This window comes from Calonectris borealis, chromosome W, assembly GCF_964195595.1.
Source record: "Calonectris borealis chromosome W, bCalBor7.hap1.2, whole genome shotgun sequence".
Classification (NCBI taxonomy): Eukaryota; Metazoa; Chordata; class Aves; order Procellariiformes; family Procellariidae; genus Calonectris; species Calonectris borealis.
Window position 1 is genome coordinate 19860935 of NC_134351.1, and position 23750 is coordinate 19884684.

The 23750-nt window shown below is 44.9% G+C and overlaps 1 protein-coding gene across 5 annotated transcripts in view; it reads right to left on the reverse strand.

The window, feature by feature from the left end:
* Positions 1 to 5432: 5432 nt before the first annotated feature.
* Positions 5433 to 23750, reverse strand: part of LOC142075029 (NAD(P) transhydrogenase, mitochondrial-like) — an 86716-nt gene continuing 68398 nt past the window's right edge. For 3 of the 5 annotated variants that reach the window (XM_075136025.1, XM_075136019.1, XM_075136021.1), the window contains 3 exons: positions 10120 to 10238; positions 9018 to 9133; positions 5433 to 7401 (listed from right to left, as the gene is read on the reverse strand). In XM_075136025.1, the coding sequence (XP_074992126.1) occupies positions 7252 to 7401; positions 9018 to 9133; positions 10120 to 10238 (385 nt within the window). In that variant the 3' untranslated portion in view covers positions 5433 to 7251. Of the gene's footprint in view, positions 7402 to 9017; positions 9134 to 10119; positions 10239 to 23750 lie in introns of those variants that run through there. The other 2 variants (XM_075136020.1, XM_075136024.1) reach the window with 2 other exon arrangements.

The window sequence follows — 23750 nt, forward strand, 5'->3', positions numbered from 1 at the left end:
CTCTCCGTGGTCACGCAGGTAAAACCACAGGGTGCCCCGGGGTGTGTACCTTCTATATCCTCTCTCTTGAGCAGAAGAACGCTGACTCCTAATGGCTGAGATACTGGTCCGTACAGGTGGAGAATAGGACATATCCTCTTTGAATTGCTGGAACTCCCAGGACAGTTTCTCCACAGCCGAGACAAGGGAGGAGGAGACAGTTTCTTCATATTCCCAGAGTCTGCCAACCACGTCATCCACCGTTGGTGCTTCTTCCTCTTTCCAGGACAGTACTGCCTACGAACTGGCATACGATGCTGGTGCGCTCCGTACCAACTTCCACCACATGGGTTGCATGCCCTGGACTTCATCTGGACCTTTGGGCGTTTGGTCGTTGTCCAGGTCACTATAAACCACCTCCAGTACGCCTAGTTCTCTCAGGTACTGGATACCTCTCTCCATAGTGGTCCATTTGCCTGGGCGATATATAACATCTTCCTTGAAGGGATACCTTTCCTTCACGCCTGACAGCAGTCGCCTCCAGAGGCTGAGGGTCTGTGCCCCTTTTCCAATTGCTTTGTCAATGCCCCCTTCCCTAGAAAGGGATCCCAGCTGTTTGGCCTCCTTCCCCTCTAATTCCAAGCTACTGGTCCCATTATCCCAGCATGGGAGCAGCCAGGTAACAATGTGCTCGCCTGGACGACAGCTGAAATCTTTCTGCATATCTCGCAACTCATGCAGGGATAGGGATCGGGTGGTTTCCGTCTCGTTTACGAGTTCTTCCTCTTCCTCCTCCCCTCCTCGTGATGGCCCTGATTTTCCATCATCCCTTTCTTAACGACCTGACTTTCTCTTCCAAGATTTCTTCTCCTCTACAGGGGTGACGGATACCAGCAAGGGTTGGTCCTCTGGTTCAGCCACAGTGCTCGTTGTGGGGGTTGGGGTAGCTGCAGTGCCCATCGTTTTGTCATCAGATCCCGAGACCTTCTCTCCCCCTTGAGAGGGTTCTGAATAGTGTTGAACAGGGCTCGGTAGGCATGGGCCAGGCCCCAGCACATTGCAGTGATTTGTGTTTCTCTGGAATTGCCAGGGTGACAGCATACGTTTTCCAAATATTTTACTAGTTTTTCAGGATTCTGCACTTGTTCAGGGATGAAGCTCCAAAACGCTGGAGGTGACCACTGTCCTAGGCACTTGCCCATACTATCCCACACACCCTGCCACTCATAACTATCCAGCCTCGGGGCAGATCTCTGTGTGGTATTCTTAAATAGTTGTTTTACTTTAAACAGGGCCTGAAACACATTCAGGAGACATAGCAATAGGAACATGCTGGTTTGAACATCCCAAGGATTTTCAAAATCCTCAAGAGCTATTGTAATCAGCCTGCAGGAGAAGGGGAAGGTGAAGGAAGGTGTCTCCCCAGTAAATTGGCTCTCCAAGGAGAAGGGGTAAAAAGTGTAATTATTAATAGTTTCCAAAAGATAGCTCCTGAAGAACAGGGATGATGGCAGTGCTGAGTACAGTCCCCTGATCAATAATTTATCATACCATAAGCCAGTGTTACACAGTGTAGCAAAGCGATGACCTTAATCCATCTCCCAGAGATGACCAACCCCACATAAAAACTGATAATCAGCAGTATAGACAGCCAGTAAGGTGCTACATACCAAAACTCCAAGAACAGATCCAACAACTCTGAGAGCAAATAAACCAACATTGTGACCAGCGAGTACTAAACTGATATAATGAATGCTTATAACCAATTTGTTTTAACCCGTTCGGGTCAGTTGTGTCGTTATCTCAACCCTTCGTGCCCCACAATGGGCGCCAGAAAGGACTGTCATGGTTTAACCTGGCAGGCAGCCAAACGCCACACAGCCGCTCACTCACTCCCCCCCACCCCCAGTGGGATGAGGGGAGAATCGGGAGGAAAAATAAAGTAAAACTCGTGGGTTGAGATAAAGACAGTTTAATAGAACAGAAAAGAGAAAATAATATTAATAATAATGATAGAATATACAAAATGAGTGATGCACAACGCAATTGCTCACCACCCGCGCTGACCGATAACCAAGTAGTGATCGCTACTTCCTGGAACATGCCTACCATTCATATACTGAGCATGACATCACATGGTATGGAATACCCCGTTGGCCAGCTGGGCCAGCTATCCCGGCTATGCTCCCTCCCACCCTCTTGTGCACGGGAAGCTGAATGTCCTTGACTAGCAGGGTACTTAGCAACAACTGAAAACATCAGTGTGTTATCAACATTCTTCTCATACTAAATCCAAAAGACAGCACTAGGACGAAATTTAACTTTATCCCAGCCAAAACCAGGACAGTATGAAATCCACCTCTATATGTTTGAGGGTGTTTACTGTGGACTACCTCTAACCTGGTCCTGCAGACTGAATGTTCATTCACAGCTCAAACTCATCTTCTAGCTTAGTATCAAAAGAAACCAAGTTTGTGTGCTCCAAGACTGCTCCTCAATAGAAACCAAGACATAGCAAGTGAGGGGGGAACAACAGCAGTCACCCCACCCAAAAAAACCTACCCAAAAAAACCCTACCCCTGTGATTCACTCCAAAAGCCAACTTTTTATTCAAACTAAAATGCAGAAGTAGGTTCAGTCCCCTATTTCCTCTACGTGAATGGACCAGAATCACATGCTTGCTACGAGGAACTGATAGCAGGATATGTATGACTCACTAGATTATAATATGGTTTCTAAAACTCCAGACTAAAGCAAGAGTTTGAGAAACTTATTGACAGATTAATAGATCACACAACTGCAAACTCATCATTTTTTAATCAGTTAAATTCCCCTACTTATAAAAAGTTACAAAGCCAATGTACCAGCACAAAACAAAACTTCATACTTTTCAGGACAGAAAGTAAACAATGTATTTGCTAGAAACAGCAGCTTTTACAAAGTTAGAATTTAATTTCCGATCTGAGTAATAAGTCACCAGCTCAAGAAGGGCAAGGGGGAGAACAGGGAAACAATAGGCCACACAGCCTAACCTTGACCCTGGGAAGGTTACATAGCCAACTCTCCTGGGAACTTCATGAAAGACAAGGTGACTAGGAACAGGCTGCACGATTTTACACAGGTAAATCATGCCTGACCAACCTGACTGCCTTCTACAGTGAGATGGCTGACCCTGTGGACACAGGAAGAGCAATAGATGTTGTATACCTTGATTTTAGCAAGGCCTTTGACAAGGTTTCCCACAGTTTCCAGGCACGTTTAGTTTGCACAGGTGGAATATCAACTAGATGGAAAACTAGCTGGTCCACCAGACTCAAATGGTTGCGATTGCAGTATAAAGTCCAGCTAATGGTGAGGTACCAGTAGCATTCATGAGGGGATCAGTACTGAAGTCAACACTTCAATGTCTTTATTACTGACCTGGACAATGAGAAGGAAAGCACTCTCAGCAAGGTCACAGATTTTAGCAAATTGCAGGAACAAATATACTGGAGGGCATGACTGTCAGAGGGACCTCAGCAGACTAAAGAAACAGGTTGACAGGAATCTCATTAAGTTCAAAGGCAAATGCAAAGTCCATTATTCGGGACAGAATAACCCCATACAACAGTACAGGGTGGGGGCTGACTAGCTAGAAAACAGCTCTGCAGAAAAGGTCAAGATGGTCCCACTGGACAAGTTGAACACGAATCAGCAGCACAACCTTGCAGCAAAGGCCAACTGCATATTGGGCTGCATCAGTAAGCATATAGTCAGCAGGTAAGGGAAGTGATAATTCCCCTGCACTTTGTACTTGTGAGACTGCATGTTCAGTACAAGAAACCATTGACATACTGAAGTGAACCAAACTGGGAGCCATCATTCACACATTACATACAAGGAGAAACAGAAAGAACTGGGTTTGTCAGTCTTAGAAGGATAAGGGGAGAATCTTCTTGTTGCTTTCCATGAGACAGTGGAGAAAACAGACTCTTTTCTGAGGGGCACAGCAACAGGATTAGGCTAGGTAAAACACACAAGTTGCAGCAAAGGAAATTCCAATTAGATATCAAAAAAATTTTGTTCACAATAGGAATAACCAAACACTGGAACAGGGGAACAGAGAGGCTGTGGAATCTCCAACCAGGACATGTTCAAATCAAAGCCTGGAGCAATCTGATCTAACTGGATCTGTTTTGAGCAGGGGGTTGGACCAAATTATCTCTAGAGGATCCTTCCAACCTAAATTCCTCTGTAACTTTAATAATGCAACAACTTCTATTAAAAAACAAAGATTCAAGGTGTCTCGAAGCCATGGACACACACTGCAAACTGGAGGAGTTCCACTAGGTGAACAGAAATTAGTGTCTTCCATCCTCTCTCCTTTTGTTCTTGCTGCACTGCTTTGCCATGATCTGATCAGAACAGATTTTCATAGCCTGCTTGAGGCAGGCTAGAGTAAATACCTCTTGGATGATAATAAGCAGCTGGAGACAGGAGAGAGTAAAATCTTCAAACTAGCAGTCAGATCCACAAAAGGCTATGGCTTTACCATTTGTCAGACTACAAATCCATATACTGTGGGTACATGCTCCCCAGGTGGGCTACTCAATCAAGAGGAAAGAGAGGTTACCTCATGAACACCAAGCTGCAGCCTCTAAGAGAAGCCTCGAGTCTCAGCTTGACCAAGGCTTGGAGAAAACGAGTTGCATGTCAGACTTGTGCAACTATACAATTGAACAGACTATCAGATGGCTAACATTATTCATTTATCGTTCACTTTGAAGGTAGATACTGAAATCATCATAACAATCAACTTGACCACCTTGTAGAACTAAATAACTAAGAACTGAAGCAAACTTATATGGTATCAGGCTCAGTGGGATAGGATTCATCTCACACCTCAGCCAATGGAAAATGAAACATTTAGCCAAGTTAAAAAAGAAACATATTGGGATCAACTGCTCTCAGCAGTTGTCTAACCCTCTTCAATTACTAGAAGAGCTCATATAAAAGTTGCTAAGGTCAGGTGATATCAGTCATACCTAGAATGAATATTTTAAAGAACCCTTCAAAAATAAAATTAAAAAAATGCATATTTCACTATGATTCCTTTTCATTACATTCTTTAATATCAACATCCTTCGGTGGCATTTTGATCTTCTAACTCCCAGAAAGAATGTCAGACTACTTATCTACTCAGGAAATACAACAGGAGAGAAAAGAGACAGTGATCGATAAAGAAAAATAATCAACATTTTATTAGCACTTCAACAATTACCTGGTGTTCCATGGTAAAGCATAGTTTTAAAGATAACACTGGTACCTCTGATCCAACATAACTGTATGATTTTTTCCAAATACAAAGGAAAAAATTCCCCTCCTTTTATTTTTTTTAAAGAAAAGCTAAGTCTTATATTAGCTACTTATAAGCAGAGACACATTGCATACCGCAGTTAGATACTTCAAGTTTGACAAGACAAAAATTAACATTTTAGTATGTTAAATCCTTTCAAATCCCTTTTTGCTTAGTTGTGAGGGAGAGAGGATCGTTTCCTAGTCTTCCCCCTTCCCCCATTTCCCTCTTTTTTTTTTGCAGACCTAAAAGAAAAGTTGAATACAATGAAATCAAGAGGCCACACGTGCTACATTCAAACATAGCTGCCACGATGTTTTAATTTAAAAATTAATTACAAGTATTTTCCTGCAGTGTACAACATATTAATGCTTATGTGATAATTTTTATTTCAAATTATATAAAAGATTTGCAATAAGGGTAGCTTCTTTCATACACTGTTACATTTCTTAATGCATTACCTGCTCAAAGTCTGGGTTTTAAGTGATCTTCACATAAAAACAGAGGTAGCTAAGTGGAAATACTATATTTTATATGAGGTCTCAATACATGGTGTAATAAAAAAGTTTGTTCTATCAATCAAGATGGATTAATTTCAAGACTGACTTCATAGTAGTTTGTCTTACCCAGATATGAATGCTTTCTAACACAAAGTACAGCTATTTCTATTTAGCCTTTGTCACCATGGACAGTTGCTAAATCATTATGGAAACATGATAAATTCATTTTATTAGGCAAATATTTGAGTTCCACTCAAGTACACTTAACATAAAAACAAAACAGCAGTCTGTATCATCATTTAATTTAATTCTTTACTGAACTTATTATGGGAATTTAACAGTGCTTTTAATTAGATTAGGGAGAAGTCAAATAATCAAACCACTGGATTTTAAGTTTGGTATGTTTCTGTGCTGTCCAAACAATAGCTTGCTTACTTAGAAAAATTCTAATAAACTCCAGCATCTTAAATATGTTCAAAAGTACCTTTTCCAGCATCACAAAAATGTTAATTCAGAAAGCATCACTAAATTTTAAAGTAGCAAATACAGTTAAAAGTTTAAGTTAACAACAACTGAAACACTGTGGTCCAAATTCTGTGAACAGATCAGGTATGCAAGATGTTCTGCCTGTGCAGAACTGGACCATATTTTTCCTCAGACAGTTAAAAAGGCAACGACTGGAAAAGATGGAGAATTTAGCAGCTGCTGAAAACAGTTAAGCAGTGCAAGTAAGTGTACATTTCCTTGTCAGGCTTGAAGATCACTTGGTGTGTCCCTGAAATCCTGTGTTTTGTTTTACACAATGTAAGTGAGCACTACAAAAAAGTGGAACTGTGTTTTAAAGAAAAATAACTTTCCTAAAGTGTTCCTGATTCACAGCATCCATACAACCCACAAAAGAAAGAGTTCAATTTTTTTTTTTTAATAGAGATTTAACAGAATATTATGTTTAGTATCTCAAATCATGTAAGCATCTGTTTGCAACTCTGCTTTAAGTTTTGATGAAATAAATAGTTATTTTTGTCCATACTGGCCAAAAAACAGCTTTGATGATAAGACAGAACACAATTTTGGCACAGTAATTTTTAATGAATTTCCATGACAGAAGTACAGACAGTTAGGAGGAGGAAGCCAATAACTACTTAAAGATGACAAAGAGTAATTACTTCCTTCTTCTAACAGCTCAACGTTAACCTTAAAAAGTACATTTTCGTTCTTTAATGCATTGCCTCATGGGAGATTTAGTTTGAAGGGCCAATGTGCCCATCCTTTCATAAAAGCCTACATCCCTGACTGAACTACGTCTCCTAGGAGTCAATGCAGTCTTCTCCAAATGCCGGCTGCATTACGACAGTAAGAGATTCTTCTAACTCCTGTTTTCCATTACCTCTGTGACAAAACTGTAGTCGCAATTATGAGTGGAATATAAATTAGTATTTAGCTTTGATATGATTCCCTGACTTTGGCCTGTAGGGCATCACAAGTCTTCTTAGCATCTCCCAACAACATGGCAGTATTGGGTTTGTAGAAGATTGGATTGTCCACAGCTGCATAACCAACTCCCAAAGATCTCTTCATTACAATGACCTGCATATAAAGAGTTCATGTTTGACACAGTGAAAACCAACCATCATTCCCCCTCAAATGGAAGATGACACAAAACCAACCTCTACAAATGAAGGGAGAGGAAGAGAGATCCCTGGCCAAAATAGGGTGCTCACTGCTACAAAACTGTATTTCTGTTGTGGTTTAACCCGGCAGGCAGCCAAACACCACACAGCCGCTCGCTCACTCCCCAGTGGGATGGGGGAGAGAATCGGGGGAGGGGGAGTAAAATTCATGGATTGAGATAAAGACAGTTTAATAGAATAGAAAAGGAAGGGAAAATAATAATAATAATGATAAAAGAATATACAAAATAAGCGATGCACAATGCAATTGCTCACCACCTACCAACCGATGCCCAGCCAGTCCCCAAGCAGCGATCGCTGCCCCCCAGCCAACTCCCCCCAGCTTATATACTGAGCATGACGTCATATGGTATGGAATACCCCGTTGGCCAGTTTGGGTCAGCTGTCCTGGCGATGCTCCCTCCCAGCTTCTTGTGCACCTGGCAGAGCATGGGAAGCTGAAAAGTCCTTGACTAACGTAAGCACTACTTAGCAACAACTCAAACATCAGTGTGTTATCAACATTCTTCTCATACTAAATCGAAAACACAGCACTATACCAGCTACTAGGAAGAAAATTAACTCTATCCCAGCCGAAACCAGGACAATTTCAAATTTTAATATACCAGATAAATTGAAATCTGGACCAGTTTCAGAAATGTTATTGTTAAACACAATATCACATGTCAGATGAAGTGACTGTGGACACTACATCTATTCATATAAAGTCAAAGCAAGATGGGCACCGATGATTATAACGTAGGTTTTTGAGGCTTTTTCATTTTTAAACTATTTTAAGAACCCAATTCCCTGTCAACACCACGATTCAGATGAGCGTTCACATCAATACTTGGTGCAATGCTCTCTGGTACTTCTCCAGACTATTACTCTGTATTACTTCATACATGGGATTAAAAAAAAAAACCAAAAAACTAAAATAAATTTCAGCCAGTTTTAGCCATTAAATGTCAAATTAGTTAACCACTGCACCTTCAGCAGAGAAACTGTGAAGCTGTACCAACTTTAAACATGTAAATGTTTATTTCTCAAATTGCAACACAGCTATGGACAAAACACTGATTAATGTATGTGCCTATGACACTGAGTACTTGAATGGTTCAGAATAACACTGAACTCCAAAAAAAATTCACAAGGGTGCAAAGGAACAGTTAACCCATAGAAGAACTGAGCCTAAGATTGGGTTCAGAAAAAGAGATCAAAAATTTCACATCAAGGAAACTTGATGCAAGCAGAACATCATTTGTTCTAATCACATTTTTTGAGCAGAAGTACTTTCATTGGTCTTTTCGACTGCAGTCACCATTAGTCTCACTAAAGCACTTGCTGATGATTATAAAATCATGAACGCTGCATCATACTTGCAGAGCACTGACTGTTTTGTTGGACACCTTGCAGAAAAGTTTCTCGTGGAAACCAGAAGAGTAAGATAATCTTGTTAGTTTCTCCTATAAACCATGTTTTTAAAAGCATGCTATCCATAGGTAGGTGCTAACACAACCCTGTTAATCTCACCTGTTTGGACTTCCAGACCTCAAGAACTGGCATTCCAGCTATGATAGAGTTCGGATCTTCCTGAGCTGCTGAATTAACTGTATCATTTGCACCAATTACAAGGACCAAGTCAGTTTCTGCAGCAAGAGAAAGAAAATAAAACTGATGAAAAATTATCTGAAACCTGAACACTCAGGCTGATATACATTTGCATGTTAAACCCGATCTTTAGAGGCAGAAGAACCCCTTATGGTAAGCACTCTACAAACATTTATGGGGACTTCATTCACAAATATTTTACAAACTTATCAAGGCAAGTTATACATGAGAGTCCAAGTGTGCTACCAACTACCCCCAGCAAACTGCAAGCATCTAGAACCCCATTTCAAGGGGCTCATTAGGCCACTCTGCCACACAAAGTTAAATCCTTTGATATTTAAATGTGGTTTCATACACACATAGTATCAGCGCTTTCAAATCTCTCTGTGCCTGGCTTTTCCTTTGAATATTCTTTAGAAAAACCTTTTACTAGAAACTTTCTTATTTTTAAATAGAGATGTAAGAAAGCAAGACGTTGTATGTACATTGCTATACTGGTTTGCAAGATATAACAGGATCAAATCATCTGCAGCACCTGACCTAAAGAAATAACAGTAGCTTTCCTGTACAGAGCAGTAACAATCATAAAAAAAAGACACAGCATTTATCATTTATTTCACAGCTATAAGCAATTAAAAAAAGTTCTCTTGGTTCTGGAGGAAACAAGTTTCACAGGCCTATTTATCCCTCTCCCTTCAATACCTACTCTTTTCCATACTCCTGAATCCAATATTTCCCTTTGCTTTAACCTGTCTGTACTCTCTGCTTCTCAGTTTTCTGCTTTTGAGTCAGGCCTTTTCTTGTATTCCTCTGTGCTCACTTGCCATCAGCTGGGAGAGCACTCAGATTGCAAGAGAAAGACCTCTGCTCCTCTACAGTGGTATCACAACAGGCACAAAGAGAAACTGAATAGACTAAGATTTTCTATTTTTAAAATCCTTGTGTGATGTAAAAACAGAAGAATCAAATAAAAATTGACAAGATCAAATCCGATCTACTAGAAACTTATAACTCGCATGCTAACCTGGGAAGTCTTCATTGATCTCATCCATTTCCAGTACAATATCGTAGGGAACACCAGCTTCTGCTAGGAGTACATTCAGCTGACCAGGCATACGGCCAGCCACAGGGTGAATACCAAACCTAACAGGAAAAATTCCAAACCCATTAATAAGTACTGACTACTCTGTTTTATATAACAAAATTGCCACCTGTGACCTACAAGGCTGAGAAGTTCTTAAAGTATAAGCACACATGCCAATTAATAAAAAGAAACAGTTAAATCTTAACAATACTGTAAGTACTTTTCCAGCGTTGCAGGGAACTGAGTGGGTGGGAAAGGGAACAAGGCCCATAGATTTAACTCTTCACCTGGAGAACAACTGTTCCTTTTCTGGAAAGTTGAAAGTATGACTGACACAACAGGTATGCAAAAGAATATGCTCAATTCCCAGTAAAACTAAAAAAAGCTAGGAGTACATTTTCAATCCTTCCATCATAAGAAGACTCTTTCAGAAAGTTGTTGCACCTGCAAAGCGGTTTTGGATAGCCTACTGCAATAAAAATGCCAAGGACACTTATAGTGACAACACGGAAGGAACTAGTAGCCAGAAATGCCCGGAAACACATCACTGCAGGATGGACCAGCAGAGTAAATTTTCCCCCAGCAAAAGCTTATACCAACAAGCTCGGTGGGTTTTCTTCAATTACTTTTTAAAGTAATAGGACTATTTTACCATTCTGTCTGGCTACAATCATCAGCCCGAGCCACATCACGCACAGCAAGCATTCGCATCCACCTTCCAAGCAGTACCGTATTTAAAACCTTGTGACAGATATCTTTAGTTCTTTATGAATAAGCCCGTTTGCTGCAAAACCATCACCCACATTAACATGCTTTGCAGGTCCCTTATTGAAAAGTGAAAGCACCACAGAGTAAGCGAACTGGCTACAACAGAACACACTTCATAAAAAGGCCAAAAGTGTGCAGCCTTCCTGAAGCAAAAGCACTCCTAGACCTAGAAATGTACTTGGCAAATGACCTTTTTGACTCCGGTATCTCTAGAGTATACATGGTTATCACATCCTAACACTCCAATCCAACAGAAAAATTAGCAGGTACTCGACTTCAAGCTCAAGACAATGCTTTGCTGAATTAGGTTAACATGCCACTTTCTTCTTATGATTGATCTTAAGAGGAAAAAGAAAAAAAATGCAGGGGAGTGAGAAGATAGAGAGCTAAGAAGCTATACCAGTTTAAGCATAACAACTTAAGAAATGTTTTCAGAACAGCTCAAAACCAACTTACAGAAAATACACTGCTTATGAGTTACTAAAAACTCAGACAGACACACAGGGTGTCAGCAGGGGGGTATTAAGGCATGACTGCAGGTCTGTAAGAGTAAAAACCTGACAAAATTCAGAACAGACATGTTAAACTGGTTTAGCTGCAACTCCCAAAGACGTATTTTGGTCAGAAGCAAACCTATTTCTTGTGGGCAGATTGTACTCTTCTGCTCATCTACTGGCCCTAAATAAACTAGGCAGATCATGCAAGCTCTCCTGTGCATTTTCTGTCTTTCCAGCTCTGAAGCTATCACCAAATGTAATGCTGACTCAAGCACACCAGAAATGCCTCAGATGAATGTTGTATAGGGCTGAATCTAAATGTTTAATAAGGAAGTCTACACGTATTTTGGAATAGACAGAAAATATCCAAGAAAAAACTGTAAATTCTTGGATTTCTGAACAGAAATTCCTGAGCAGAAATCCAAGTGAGTCAGGAATGCAATAAAAGGACTTCAGACAGACTTCTTGAGAAATCAACTTGCCATGACAGAGGGATTGTCACATATTTTTATTTTCAACTCCACTGCGACGGAAGAGGGCCATTAGTGATGTGTTATCCACAAGTCACAGTCCAATCAATTGGTCAGTCGCCAAGGCGAGCTGCTCCAGAGACGGCCCGATCCACAGAGGAGCGGAAGATCTTGGCGTACAGGTGTGTTTCCTGAGACAGGGAAATGCCAGGGCAGCAGAGGCACCCACCAGGAGCCAGCAGCTCTTGCGAGAGACACTGAAGAGGCCTGGGCGTTGCCAGAGCAACCGCGGCCACCTACACACATATAAAAAAGCAGCCTAGGGAGCGCAGCAAACAGAGCGGGCAAACAGAGCATGGCGCAATAGCCAGGGCATGGCGTGGCAGTTTGCACGGAAGGGCGCGCAGGAAGGGCATCGTCACCCTACCAGCTCAAGAGGTGAGTTCAATTGGTGGTCATCACCCTCTCAGAAGGAGCTTAGCTATGGTATCCACCTGGCAGAAAGCTATGTCCTTTCAACTCACCAGAACAGATGTGGCTACCCAGACAGAGCTCCCACAAAAACACGCAGCCATCCAGGTCTCAGGCTGCAGGGCATGCCAGAGCCTTTCACTAGTAACAGATGGCAGTAGTGAGAACAGCTGTGCGAGGTGTGACCAAGTAGATGATCTGCTCAGCTTGGTGGCAGAGCTATGAGAGGAAGTAGAAAGGTTAAGCAGCATCAGGGAGTCCGAGAAAGAGATAGACTGGTGGAACCATGCTCTGCCCTCCCTGAGACAGAAACAGGAACAGCCACCAGAAAAAAACACAAGATCAAGGGGATCCTGTATCCTCTCCCCACCAGGATGAAGGCAGTAGCTTAAAGGAAAGGAGTGAATGGAGGCAAGTCCACACTCGGGACAGCAGGCGAACCCCCTCCTTGCCTACCTCGCCTTCCCAGGTGCCTTATACAAGTATGAGGCTCTGGATGTGGATGGCCAGTCAATTGATGGTGTGGATGATGGTCCATCTACACCAGAGGTGTTGCCAAGGTCAGAAAGGCCTACCCCCCATATCACAACCACCTCCACAAGGAAGAAAAGACGGGTTATAGTTGTAGGTGACTCCCTTCTGAGGGGACCAGAGTGTCCAATATGCCGGACAGACCCTCCTCTTAGGGAAGTCTGCTGCCTCCCTGGGGCCCGGGTTAAGGACATCACTAGGAAACTTCCTAGCCTGGTACGGCCCTCGGACTATTACCCATTATTGCTCTTCCATGTGGGTGGCGATAAAGCCGCAACACATAGTCCAAGGGCAATCAAAAGAGACTTCAGGGTTTTGGGATGGTTGGTAAGGGAATCTGGAGCACAGGTAATTTTTTCCTCTATCCTTCCAGTTGCAGTGACGTTGGAAGAAACAGATGGACCCAGTCTATTAAAACATGGCTCCGTGGCTGGTGTCACCAACAGAATTTTGGGTTTTTCAATAACGGGATGGTCTACATGGCACCAGGCCTGCTGGCATCAGATAGGATTCATCTTTCTCAAAGGGGGAAGAGGGTATTTGCTCACAAGCTAGTGGGGCTCGTTGACAGAGCTTTAAACTAGACTTGAAGGGGGATAATATCAGGCTTGCCCATGGCAAGCCAAGGGACAATACACCAAGGTTAGAGGGATGGGGTGCTAGCGAGGGCCCTCACCCTGTTGCTCCGAGACTTGCTGGATACACTGGAGCACACTTGAAGTCTTAGAGATGAGCCAGGGGCTCCTGAGGTAATAGGAGCCAACAGGGAAACACCAGTGAAATACCTCAAAGGAATTAAGGGGTGTTCCTCTAAGAAGGTGACACAGCCGACAGCCCAGCTGAAGTGCCTCTACACCAATGCACGCAGCATGGGCAACAAACAGGAGGAGTTGGAAGCCACTGTGCTGCTAGAAAGCTACGACCTAGTTGCCATTACTGAAACTTGGTGGGACAAATCCCATGACTGGAGTGCAGCTATCGATGGCTACAAGCTGTTCAGAAGGGACAGGCGAGGAAGGAGGGGTTGCCCTCTACGTCAAGAAATGGATAGATTGTGAAGAGCTGCTTCTGAAGAATAGGCACGAGCAGGTTGAAAGCTTATGGGTAAGAATTAGAGACCGAGGCAACAAAGGGAACCTTATGGTTGGTGTTTACTACAGGCCGCCTGATCAAGGGGAGCCTATTGACGAAGCCTCCTTACTCCAGCTACAGGAGGCATCGCGCTCGCAGGCTCTCATCCTACTGGGGGACTTCAACCACCCCGACATCTGCTGGAAAAGTAGCACGGAGAGCTACAGGCAATCCAGGAGACTTGGCTTGCCAAGCCACTCTCCATCATTTACCAGAAGTCCTGGTTAACGGGGGAGGTCCCGGACGACGGGAGGCTTGCCAATGTGACGCCCATCTACAAGAAGGGCCGGAAGGAGGATCCGGGGAACTACAGGCCGGTCAGCCTGACCTCGGTGCCAGGGAAGATTATGGAGCGGTTTGTCTTGAGGGCGCTCACAAGCCACGTCCGGGACAACCAGGGGATCAGGCCCAGCCAGCACGGGTTCATGGAAGGCAGGTCCTGCTTGACCAACCTGATCTCCTTCTATGACGAGGTGACCCGCCATGTGGATGAGGGAAAGGCTGTGGATGTGGTCTACCTGGACTTCAGTAAAGCCTTTGACACTGTCTCCCACAACATTCCCGTAGAGAAGCTGGCAGCTCACGGCCTAGACAGGTACACTCTTCGCTGGGTAAAAAACTGACTGGACGGCCGAGCCCAGAGAGTTGTGGTCAACGGAGTTAAATCCAGTTGGCGGCCAATCACGAGCGGTGTTCCCCAGGGCTCAGTACTGGGGCTGGTCCTGTTCAATATCTTTATCAACGATCTGGATGAGGGGATTGAGTGCACCCTCAGGAAGTTTGCAGACGACACCAAGTTGGGCAGGAGTGTTGATCTGCTCGAGGGTAGGAAGGCTCTGCAGAGGGACCTGGACAGGCTGGATCGATGGGCTGAGGCCAACTGTATGAGGTTCAACAAGGCCAAGTGCCGGGTCCTGTACTTCGGCCACAACAACCCCATGCAAGGCTACAGGCTTGGGGAAGAGTGGCTGGAAAGCTGCCCAGAGGAAAAGGACCTGGGGGTGGTGGTTGACAGCCAGCTGAACATGAGCCGGCAGTGTGCCCAGGTGGCCAAGAAGGCCAATGGCATCCTGGCCTGTATCAGAAATAGTGTGGCCAGCAGGAGTAGGGAAGTGATCGTCCGCCTGTACTCGGCACTGGTGAGGCCGCACCTCGAATACTGTGTTCAGTTTTGGGCCCCTCACTACAAGAAGGACATGGAGGTGCTGGAGCGTGTCCAGAGAAGGGCAATGAAGCTGGTGAAGGGTCTGGAGCACAAGTCTTATGAGGAGCAGCTGAGGGAACTGGGGTTGTTTAGTCTGGAGAAGAGGAGGCTCAGGGGAGACCTCATCGCGCTCTACAACTACCTGAAAGGAGGTTGTAGCGAGGTGGGTGTTGGTCTCTTCTCCCAAGTAACTAGCGATAGTACGAGAGGAAATGGCCTCAAGTTGCGCCAAGGGAGGTTTAGATTGGACATTAGGAGAACTTTCTTTACTGAAAGAGTGGTCAGGCCTTGGAACAGGCTGCCCAGGGAAGTGGTTGAGTCACCATCCCTGGAAGTATTTAAAAGACGTGTAGATGAGGCGCTTAGGGACATGGTGTAGTGGGCATGGTAGTGTTGGGTTGACGGTTGGACTTGATGATCTTAGAGGTCTTCTCCAACCTTAATGATTCTATGATTCTATGGAGTGCATTGAGGATAACTTCTTGTTGTGGTTTAGCCTGGCAGGCAGCGAAATACCACGCAGCCGCTCGCTCACTCCCCCCTCGCCACAGTGCGACGGGGAGAGAATCGGAAGGGTAAGAGTGAGAAAACCTTGTGGGTTGAGATAAAGACAGTTTAATAGAACAGAAAAGGGAAAAATAATAATAATAATAATAATGATAATGATAGAATATACAAAATGAGTGATGCACAATGCAATTGCTCACCACCCGCGCTGACCGATAACCAAGTAGCGATCGCTACTTCCTGGAACACGCCTACCATTCATATACTGAGCATGACGTCACATGGTATGGAATACCCCGTTGGCCAGCTGGGCTAGCTGTCCTGGCTGTGCTCCCTCCCAACGCTTGTTTTGTTTTTTTAAGCTGAATGTCCTTGACTAGCAGGGTACTTAGCAACAACTGAAAACATCAGTGTGTTATCAACATTCTTCTCATACTGAATGCAAAACACAGCACTAGGAAGAAATTTAACTCTATCCCAGCCGAAACCAGGACACTTCTTAAGCCAGGTAGTAGACCGCCCTACCAGAGGGGATGCGATACCGGACCTGATGGTCACCAACGCAAGTGAGCTAATCGGTGACGTCAAGACTGGAGGCAGCCTGGGCTGCAGTGATCATGCACTGGTGGAGTTCGCAGTCCTGAGGAATATGGGACAGCTGAAGAGTAAAGTCAGGACCCTGAATTTCAGGAAAGCAAACTTCCAGCTGTTCAAGGAGTTAGTCAGTAGGACCCCCTGGGAAACTGCCCTCAGGGACAAGGGAGCAGAACAGAGCTGGCAGATCTTTAAGGATGCTTTCCATAGAGCGCAAGAGCTCTCGATCCCCAGGTGTAAGAAACCAGGAAAGGACAGCAAGAGACCAGCATGGACAAGTTGAGACCTGCTGGTCAAACTAAAGGGCAAGAAGGAAATGCACAGGCAGAGGAACCAGGGACCAGTATCCTGGGAAGAGTACAGGGATGTTGCCCGGTTGTGTAGGGGTGGGGTCAGGAAGGCCAGGGCGCAGCTGGAGCTGAACTTGGCAAGGGACACCAAGAATAATAAGAAGGGCTTCTACAGGTATGTCAGCCAGAAAAGGAAGGTCAAAGAAAGCGTACCCCTGCTGATGAACAAGACTGGCAAACTGGTAACAACGGACGAGGAGAAGGCTGAGGTACTCAACAACTTTTTTGCCTCAGCCTTCACTGGCAACCTCTCTTCCCACACCTCTCGAGTGGATGGACTGCAAGGCAGGGACTGGGGGAGCAACGTCCCTCCCACTGAAAGAGAAGATCAGGTTCGAGACCACCCGAGGAACCTGAACATACATAGGTCTATGGGACCCAACGAGATGCATCCCAGAGTCCTGAGGGAATTGGCTGATGTAGTTGCCAAGCCACTATCCATGATATTTGAAAAGTCATGGCAGTCAGGTGAAGTCCCCGGTGACTGGAAAAAGGGAAACATTGTACCCATTTTTAAAATGGGTAGAAAGGAGGACCCTGGGAACTACCAACCTGTCAGCCTCACCTCTGTGCCTGGGAAGATCATGGAACAGATCCTCCTGGAAGCTATGCTAAGGCACATGGAGGACAGGGAAGTGATTTGAGACAGCCGGCATGGCTTCACCAAGGGCAAGTCCTGCCTGACCAACCGAGTGGCCTTCTATGATGGAGTGACTACATCCGTGGACATGGGAAGGGCTACGGATGTCGTCTATCTGGACCTCTGTAAGGCCTTTGACACGGTCCCCCACAACATCCTTCTCTCTAAACTGGAGAGGTATGGATTTGATGGGTGGACTGTCCGGTGGATGAGGAATTGGTTGGATGGTCGCATCCAGAGGGTAGTGGTCAACGGCTCAATGTCCAGATGGAGATCGGTGACGAGTGGTGTCCCTCAGGGGTCCGTATTGGGACCAGTACTGTTTAATATCTTCATCAATGACATATAGACAGTGGGATCGAGTGCACCCTCAGCAAGTTTGCAGACGACACCAAGCTGAGTGGTGCGGTTGACATGCCTGAGGGACAAGGATGCTATCCAGAGGGACAGGGATGCTATCCAGAGGGACCTGGACAAGCTCAAGAAGTGGGCCCATGTGAACCTCATGAGGTTCAACAAGGCCAAGTGCAAGGTCCTGCACCTGGGTCGGGGCAACCCCCGGTATCAATACAGGCTGGGGGATGAAGGGATTGAGAGCAGCCCTGCCGAGAAGGACTTGGGGGTACTGGTGGAGGAAAAGCTGGACATGAGCCGACAACGTGCGCTGGCAGCTCAGAAGGCCAACCGTATCCTGGGCTGCATCAAAAGAAGCATGGCCAGCAGGTCGAGGGAGGTGATTCTGCCCCTCTACTCTGCTCTGGTGAGACCCCACCTGGAGTACTGCGTCCAGCTCTGGAGCCCTCAGCACAAGAAAGACATGGACCTGTTGGAGTGGGTCCAGAGGAGGGCCACAAAAATGATTAGGGGGATGGAACGCCTCTCCTATGAGGAAAGGCTGAGAGAGTTGGGGTTGTTCAGCCTGGAGAAGAGAAGGCTTCGGGGAGACCTTATTGCGGCCTTTCAGTACTTAAAGGGGGCTTATAAGAAAGATGGGGACAGACATTTTAGCAGGGCCTGTTGCGACAGGACAAGGGGGAATGGTTTTAAACTAGAAAAGGGTAGATTCAGACTAGATATAAGGAAGAAATGTTTTACAATGAGGGTGGTGAAACACTGGAACAGGTTGCCCAGAGAGGTGGTAGATGCCCCATCCCTGGAAACATTCAAGGTCAGGTTGGACGGGGCTCTGAGCAACCTGATCTAGTTGAAGATGTCCCTGCCCATGGCAGGGGGGTTGGACTAGATGACCTTTAAAGGTCCATTCCAACCCAAACAATTCTGTGAATTTAACACTGTACAAATACATCCTTAAAAGGTCAACTGAGTGCTCCATCAGCAAGACAACATGAAGAAGATGCAAAGATGAGACAATTGGAGCTCCAGAAACTAAATTACGGACATATGATTAATCCACATAATGCTAGATATACCACAATTTAAGCTCTACGTCAAACAGCAAGATAAAAGCTAGCTTTAAAAGGAATGCTTTAAAAAAAAAAAAAAACCCCAAAAAAAAAACGCACAACAGAGAAGAGATTGTATTCAGCTAGTAAACATTTGGGATCCTGTTGCAAAGGATAATACCTAGAATCAGAAAAAGGAGAGCAAATATACAGGACTAAACATTAACAGCTTACATTTCACACCACTCAGTAATATAAACAGTGTGTAGTATGGCAGCTAGACCTGTAGTGTACCAAATTCAATCACTTACAGTACAATAGAGAACTCTTATTCTGAAGGACACTTGAAAAAGCCCATCACTCCTCTGGCAGCGGAAATAGATTTTCCAACAAAATTCTCTTTTGTTACTAATATAATTATTTGAGCGTCTTTGTGACAAAGGCTGCTTTGGCAATACACAAAACAAAATACTTGTGAGGTTTCTATTAAATACTATATACAATCTTATTTCAAGGGCTGGAAAGTCAAAATTTAAGCTGCCAAGAGAATGAATTTCACCTTTGAATTCACCATTCCTGGCAAGATGCAAAGAAAGAAAAGAAAAGAAAGGGACAAGTGATCTTAATTCAGGAAGAGTTATGGCATGAACCATCAGTAGTTAGAGACTTCTGACAGACTCTGCTTGAAACCACATACTGCATATTCACAAAGTTTGAGAAAGCTGCTCATACAAAAGCCTTTTGGACAAATATTGAAGCGACTCCCAGAAGTCTGCTTCTGAGAGCCTGTTAACCAGATAAGAGAGTAGACTGCCAGTACCTCTTGAAACTGGATGTGTAAGTGTGTCAAAAAGCATCATAAAAAATATGCTCCTCTCTAAGGCTTTCATTATTTCATAAGACCAGACCTACATATCTCTGGAGTGAAATTAGCCTGTCCAATTAAAAGCAGAATTCAGGTAAGCATGGAAGAGAGATACCTAAAATCCTTGATGGCTCACAGCATGTCTAACAAGCTGTGTATCTTGCTCCTGACTCTCAACAGCAGCAGTTCTTCAAAGCTACGTCCATTATGGCAGAAATATTTTGTCACATATGCTCTCCCAGATGTTCAAAATATGAGCCTCATTCATATGTAAAAATTCAAAACATGAATCATTGAGAAGCATGTTTTATGGTAAAACTGTTTTAAAGTGAAAAATTGCTAAGTTTCTTTGATATTCTTTTAAAATCAATTATGCAAGAACTCCCTTAGGTTGGTTGGTTTGTTTTTAAATCAAGCAGAAATCTCACTCTTTTTCACTTTCTGTTTACATGACATTAAGTTTTCAGTTTACATATACTTTACCCAAAACAAAGATTCACAATCATGCTGTGTCTGAATCGAAACATTATTCTGGTAGTTCACTGAAACACAGAATTCACCAGGAATTTTCTCTCTTGACCCTGACTGTATAACGTGGGGCTTGCTTATCACCTCCAACTGTCAGGTATACTGAAGTGAGCGTACACCTCCTTGCTAGTAACAGACTTCACACCTACACAGTATGAGTACCTGTCGTGGTTTAACCCCAGCCAGCAAAAATAAACCCCACACAGCCGCTCGATCACCCCCCAACTCCGGTGGGATGGGGGAGAGAATCAGGAGGGCACAAGTAGGAAAGCTCCTGGGTTGAGATAAAAACAGTTTAATAATTGAAATAAAACTAAGTAGAACAGTAGTAATAACAATGAGAACAACAACAATAACAGAATACACAAAGCAGGCAATGCACAACGCAACTGCTCACCAACCGCGTGTCACGAACCCGGGGGGTGAGCCCCCACACACACCTGGTTTTTATACTGAGCATGATGTCACATGGTATAGAATACCCCATTGGCCAGCTGGGTCCACCACCCCAGCTGTGCTCCCCCTCCCCGGTACAAGCATCACCCAGCAACAGCCAAAGCATCAATGGGCCATCAAGGCTCCTCTCATACCAAACCCAAAACACAGCACACCCCCAAGCTACTGGGAAGAAAGTTAACCCTGACCCAGACGGAACCAGGACAATATCCACCCCTTATTCTATACCATCTACATCATGCCCAGGTCTCACATTTTCCCACACATTCCAACTAGTCATCGCCACTTTTCCTGCCTTTTCATATATACACACACAGGGTTATCATTCCCTTAGTCCATGGGCCATCCCTCTAAAATGTCCGTTGAATTCATTTACTCCATGACTTAGGGTTCCATCTGTCATAACAGTCTTTCAGGGCAGGACAGATGGTGTGGTGTTGGACTCTTGCTTGTGGAGGCCAGTTCTGGGCGCTCGTCCGGTTCTATCATCGTTGCACCTTGCTCGGTTTCATCGGAGTTCATCCTACATTAATCTGGGTGATTCTTACTATAATACTGTTAATATGGCATATGGTAACCATAGAAGTAATGACCTACACTATTATATAGTAACTAACATCATATAATTCAGTTCATTGGCTATTTTCACCCACAATTAAATCCCCTTGAAGTACACACCGGACTTGCCAACCTTTTGCATCACCCACCAAGTGCACCCAGGTCCTTAAGCAAAAGCAATCCCAGAGATGGGTTTTCCCTTGCCAGAGGCAGAAGTAACCCAGACTGTCTTCCCCAGCATATTTCTCATATAGAGGACAGGGACTTTATCCCCCTCTACAGTACATAAGGGTTTTGATTGGGCAGGGCCAGCTCGAGTGACAGATCTGCTGATGTTGACTAACCAGGTGCCCTTTGCTAAATGTGTGTCCCAATGCTTGAATGTCCCACCACCCATTGCCCTCAGTGTTGTCATTAACAGCCCGTTTGTCGTGCCTTAACCTGGCAGGCAGCCAAATACCACGCAGCCGCTCGCTCACTCCCCCCCACCCCCAGCGGGACAGGGAGAGAATCGGAAGGGTAAGAGTGAGAAAAACTCGTGGGTTGAGATAAAGACAGTTTAAGAGAACAGAAAAAAGGGAAAATAATAACGATAACGATAAAATATACAAAATGAGTGATACACAAAGCAATTGCTCACCACCCGCGCTGACCGATAACCAAGTAGCGATCGGTACTTCCTGGATCATGCCTACCATTCATATACTGAGCATGATGTCACACGGTATGGAATACCCCATTAGCCAGCTGGGCTGGCTGTCCTGATTATGTTGCCTCCCATCTTCTGTACCTAGCTCAGTCAGTAGGCATGGGAGCGGTCCTTGGACTAGGAGGGCACTTAGCAACAACTGAAAACATCAGTGTGTTATCAACATTCTCCTCATACTAAATCCAAAACACAGCACTAGGAAGAAATTTAACCCTATCCCAGCCGAAACCAGGACACCGTTGTATAGTTCAGTTTTCCCAGAGGCTGGTGCATGGTAGGGGATGTGATATACCCACTCAATACCATGCTCTTTGGCCCAGGTGTCTAGGAGGGTGTTTCGGAAATGAGTCCCGTTGTCTGACTCAATTCTTTCTGGGGTGCCATGTCGCCATAGGACTTGCTTTTCAAGGCCCAGGATGCTGTTCCTGGCGGTGGCATGGGGCACAGGATATGTTTCCAGCCATCCGGTGGTTGCTTCCACCATGGTGAGCACATAGCGCTTGCCCTGGAGGGTTTGTGGGAGCGTGATATAATCAATCTGCCAAGCTTACCCATATTTATACTTCAACCATTGTCCTCCATACCAAAGAGGCTTTACTCGCTTGGCTTGCTTGATTGCAGCGCATGTTTCACATTCATGGATAACTTGTGCAATAGCGTCCATGGTCAAGTCCACCCCTCGCACACGAGCCCATCTGTATGTTGCATCTCATCCTTGGTGGCCTGAAATGTCATGGGCCCACCAAGCTATAAATAATTCACCCTTATGTTGCCAGTCCAGATCCACCTGAGCCACTTCAATCTAAGCAGCCTGGTCCACCTGCTGGTTGTTTTGATGTTCTTCAGTGGCCTGACCCTTGGGTACATGAGCATCTACGTGACGTACTTTTACAGCCAGGTTCTCTACCCGGGCAGCAATATCTTGCCACAATGCGGCAGCCCAGATGGCTTTACCTCTGCGCTGCCAGTTGTTCTGCTTCCACTGCTGCAACCACCCCCACAGGGCATTTGCCAACATCCATGAGTCAGTATAGAGAAAAAGTACTGGCCATTTTTCTCATTCGGCAATGTCCAAGGCCAGCTGGACGGCTTTCACCTCTGCAAACTGGCTCGATTCACCTTCTCCTTCAGCAGTTTCTGAGACTTGTCATACAGGACTCCATACAGCAGCCTTCAACATCTGATGATTTCCTACAAGGCGACAGGACCCATCAGTGAACAGGGCATATTGCTTCTCATTTTCTCGTAGTTGATTATACAGTGGTGCCTCATCAGCATGCGTCACATCCTCCTCCTCTGGGGATATTCCAAAATCTTTGCCTTCTGGCCAGTTCGTGATCACCTCCAAGATTCCTGGGTGACTGGGGTTTCCTATTCGGGCCCGTTGTGTGATCAGTGCGACCCACTTACTCCACGTAGCATCGGTTGCATGATGTGTAGAGGGGACGCTCCCTTTGAACATCCAGCCCAGCACCGGCAGTCGGGGTGCCAGGAGGAGCTGTGCTTCAGTACCAACCACTTCCGAAGCAGCTCGAATACCTTCATATGCTGCCAATATCTCCTTCTCAGTTGGAGTGTAGAGGGCCTCGGATCCTCTGTATCCCCGACTCCAAAACCCTAAGGGTCGACCTCGAGTCTCCCCTGGTGCTTTCTGCCAGAGGCTCCAGGTAGGGCCATTCTCCCCGGCTGCGGTGTAGAGCACATTCTTCACATCTTGTCCTGCCCAAACTGGCCCAAGTGCTACTGCCTGAACTATCTCCTGTTTAATTTGTTTAAAGGCTTGTCGCTGCTCAGGGCCCCATTTGAAGTCTATCTTCATCTGAGTCACGTGATAGAGAGGGCTTACGATCAGGCTGTAATCTGAAATATGCATTCTCCAAAAACCCACA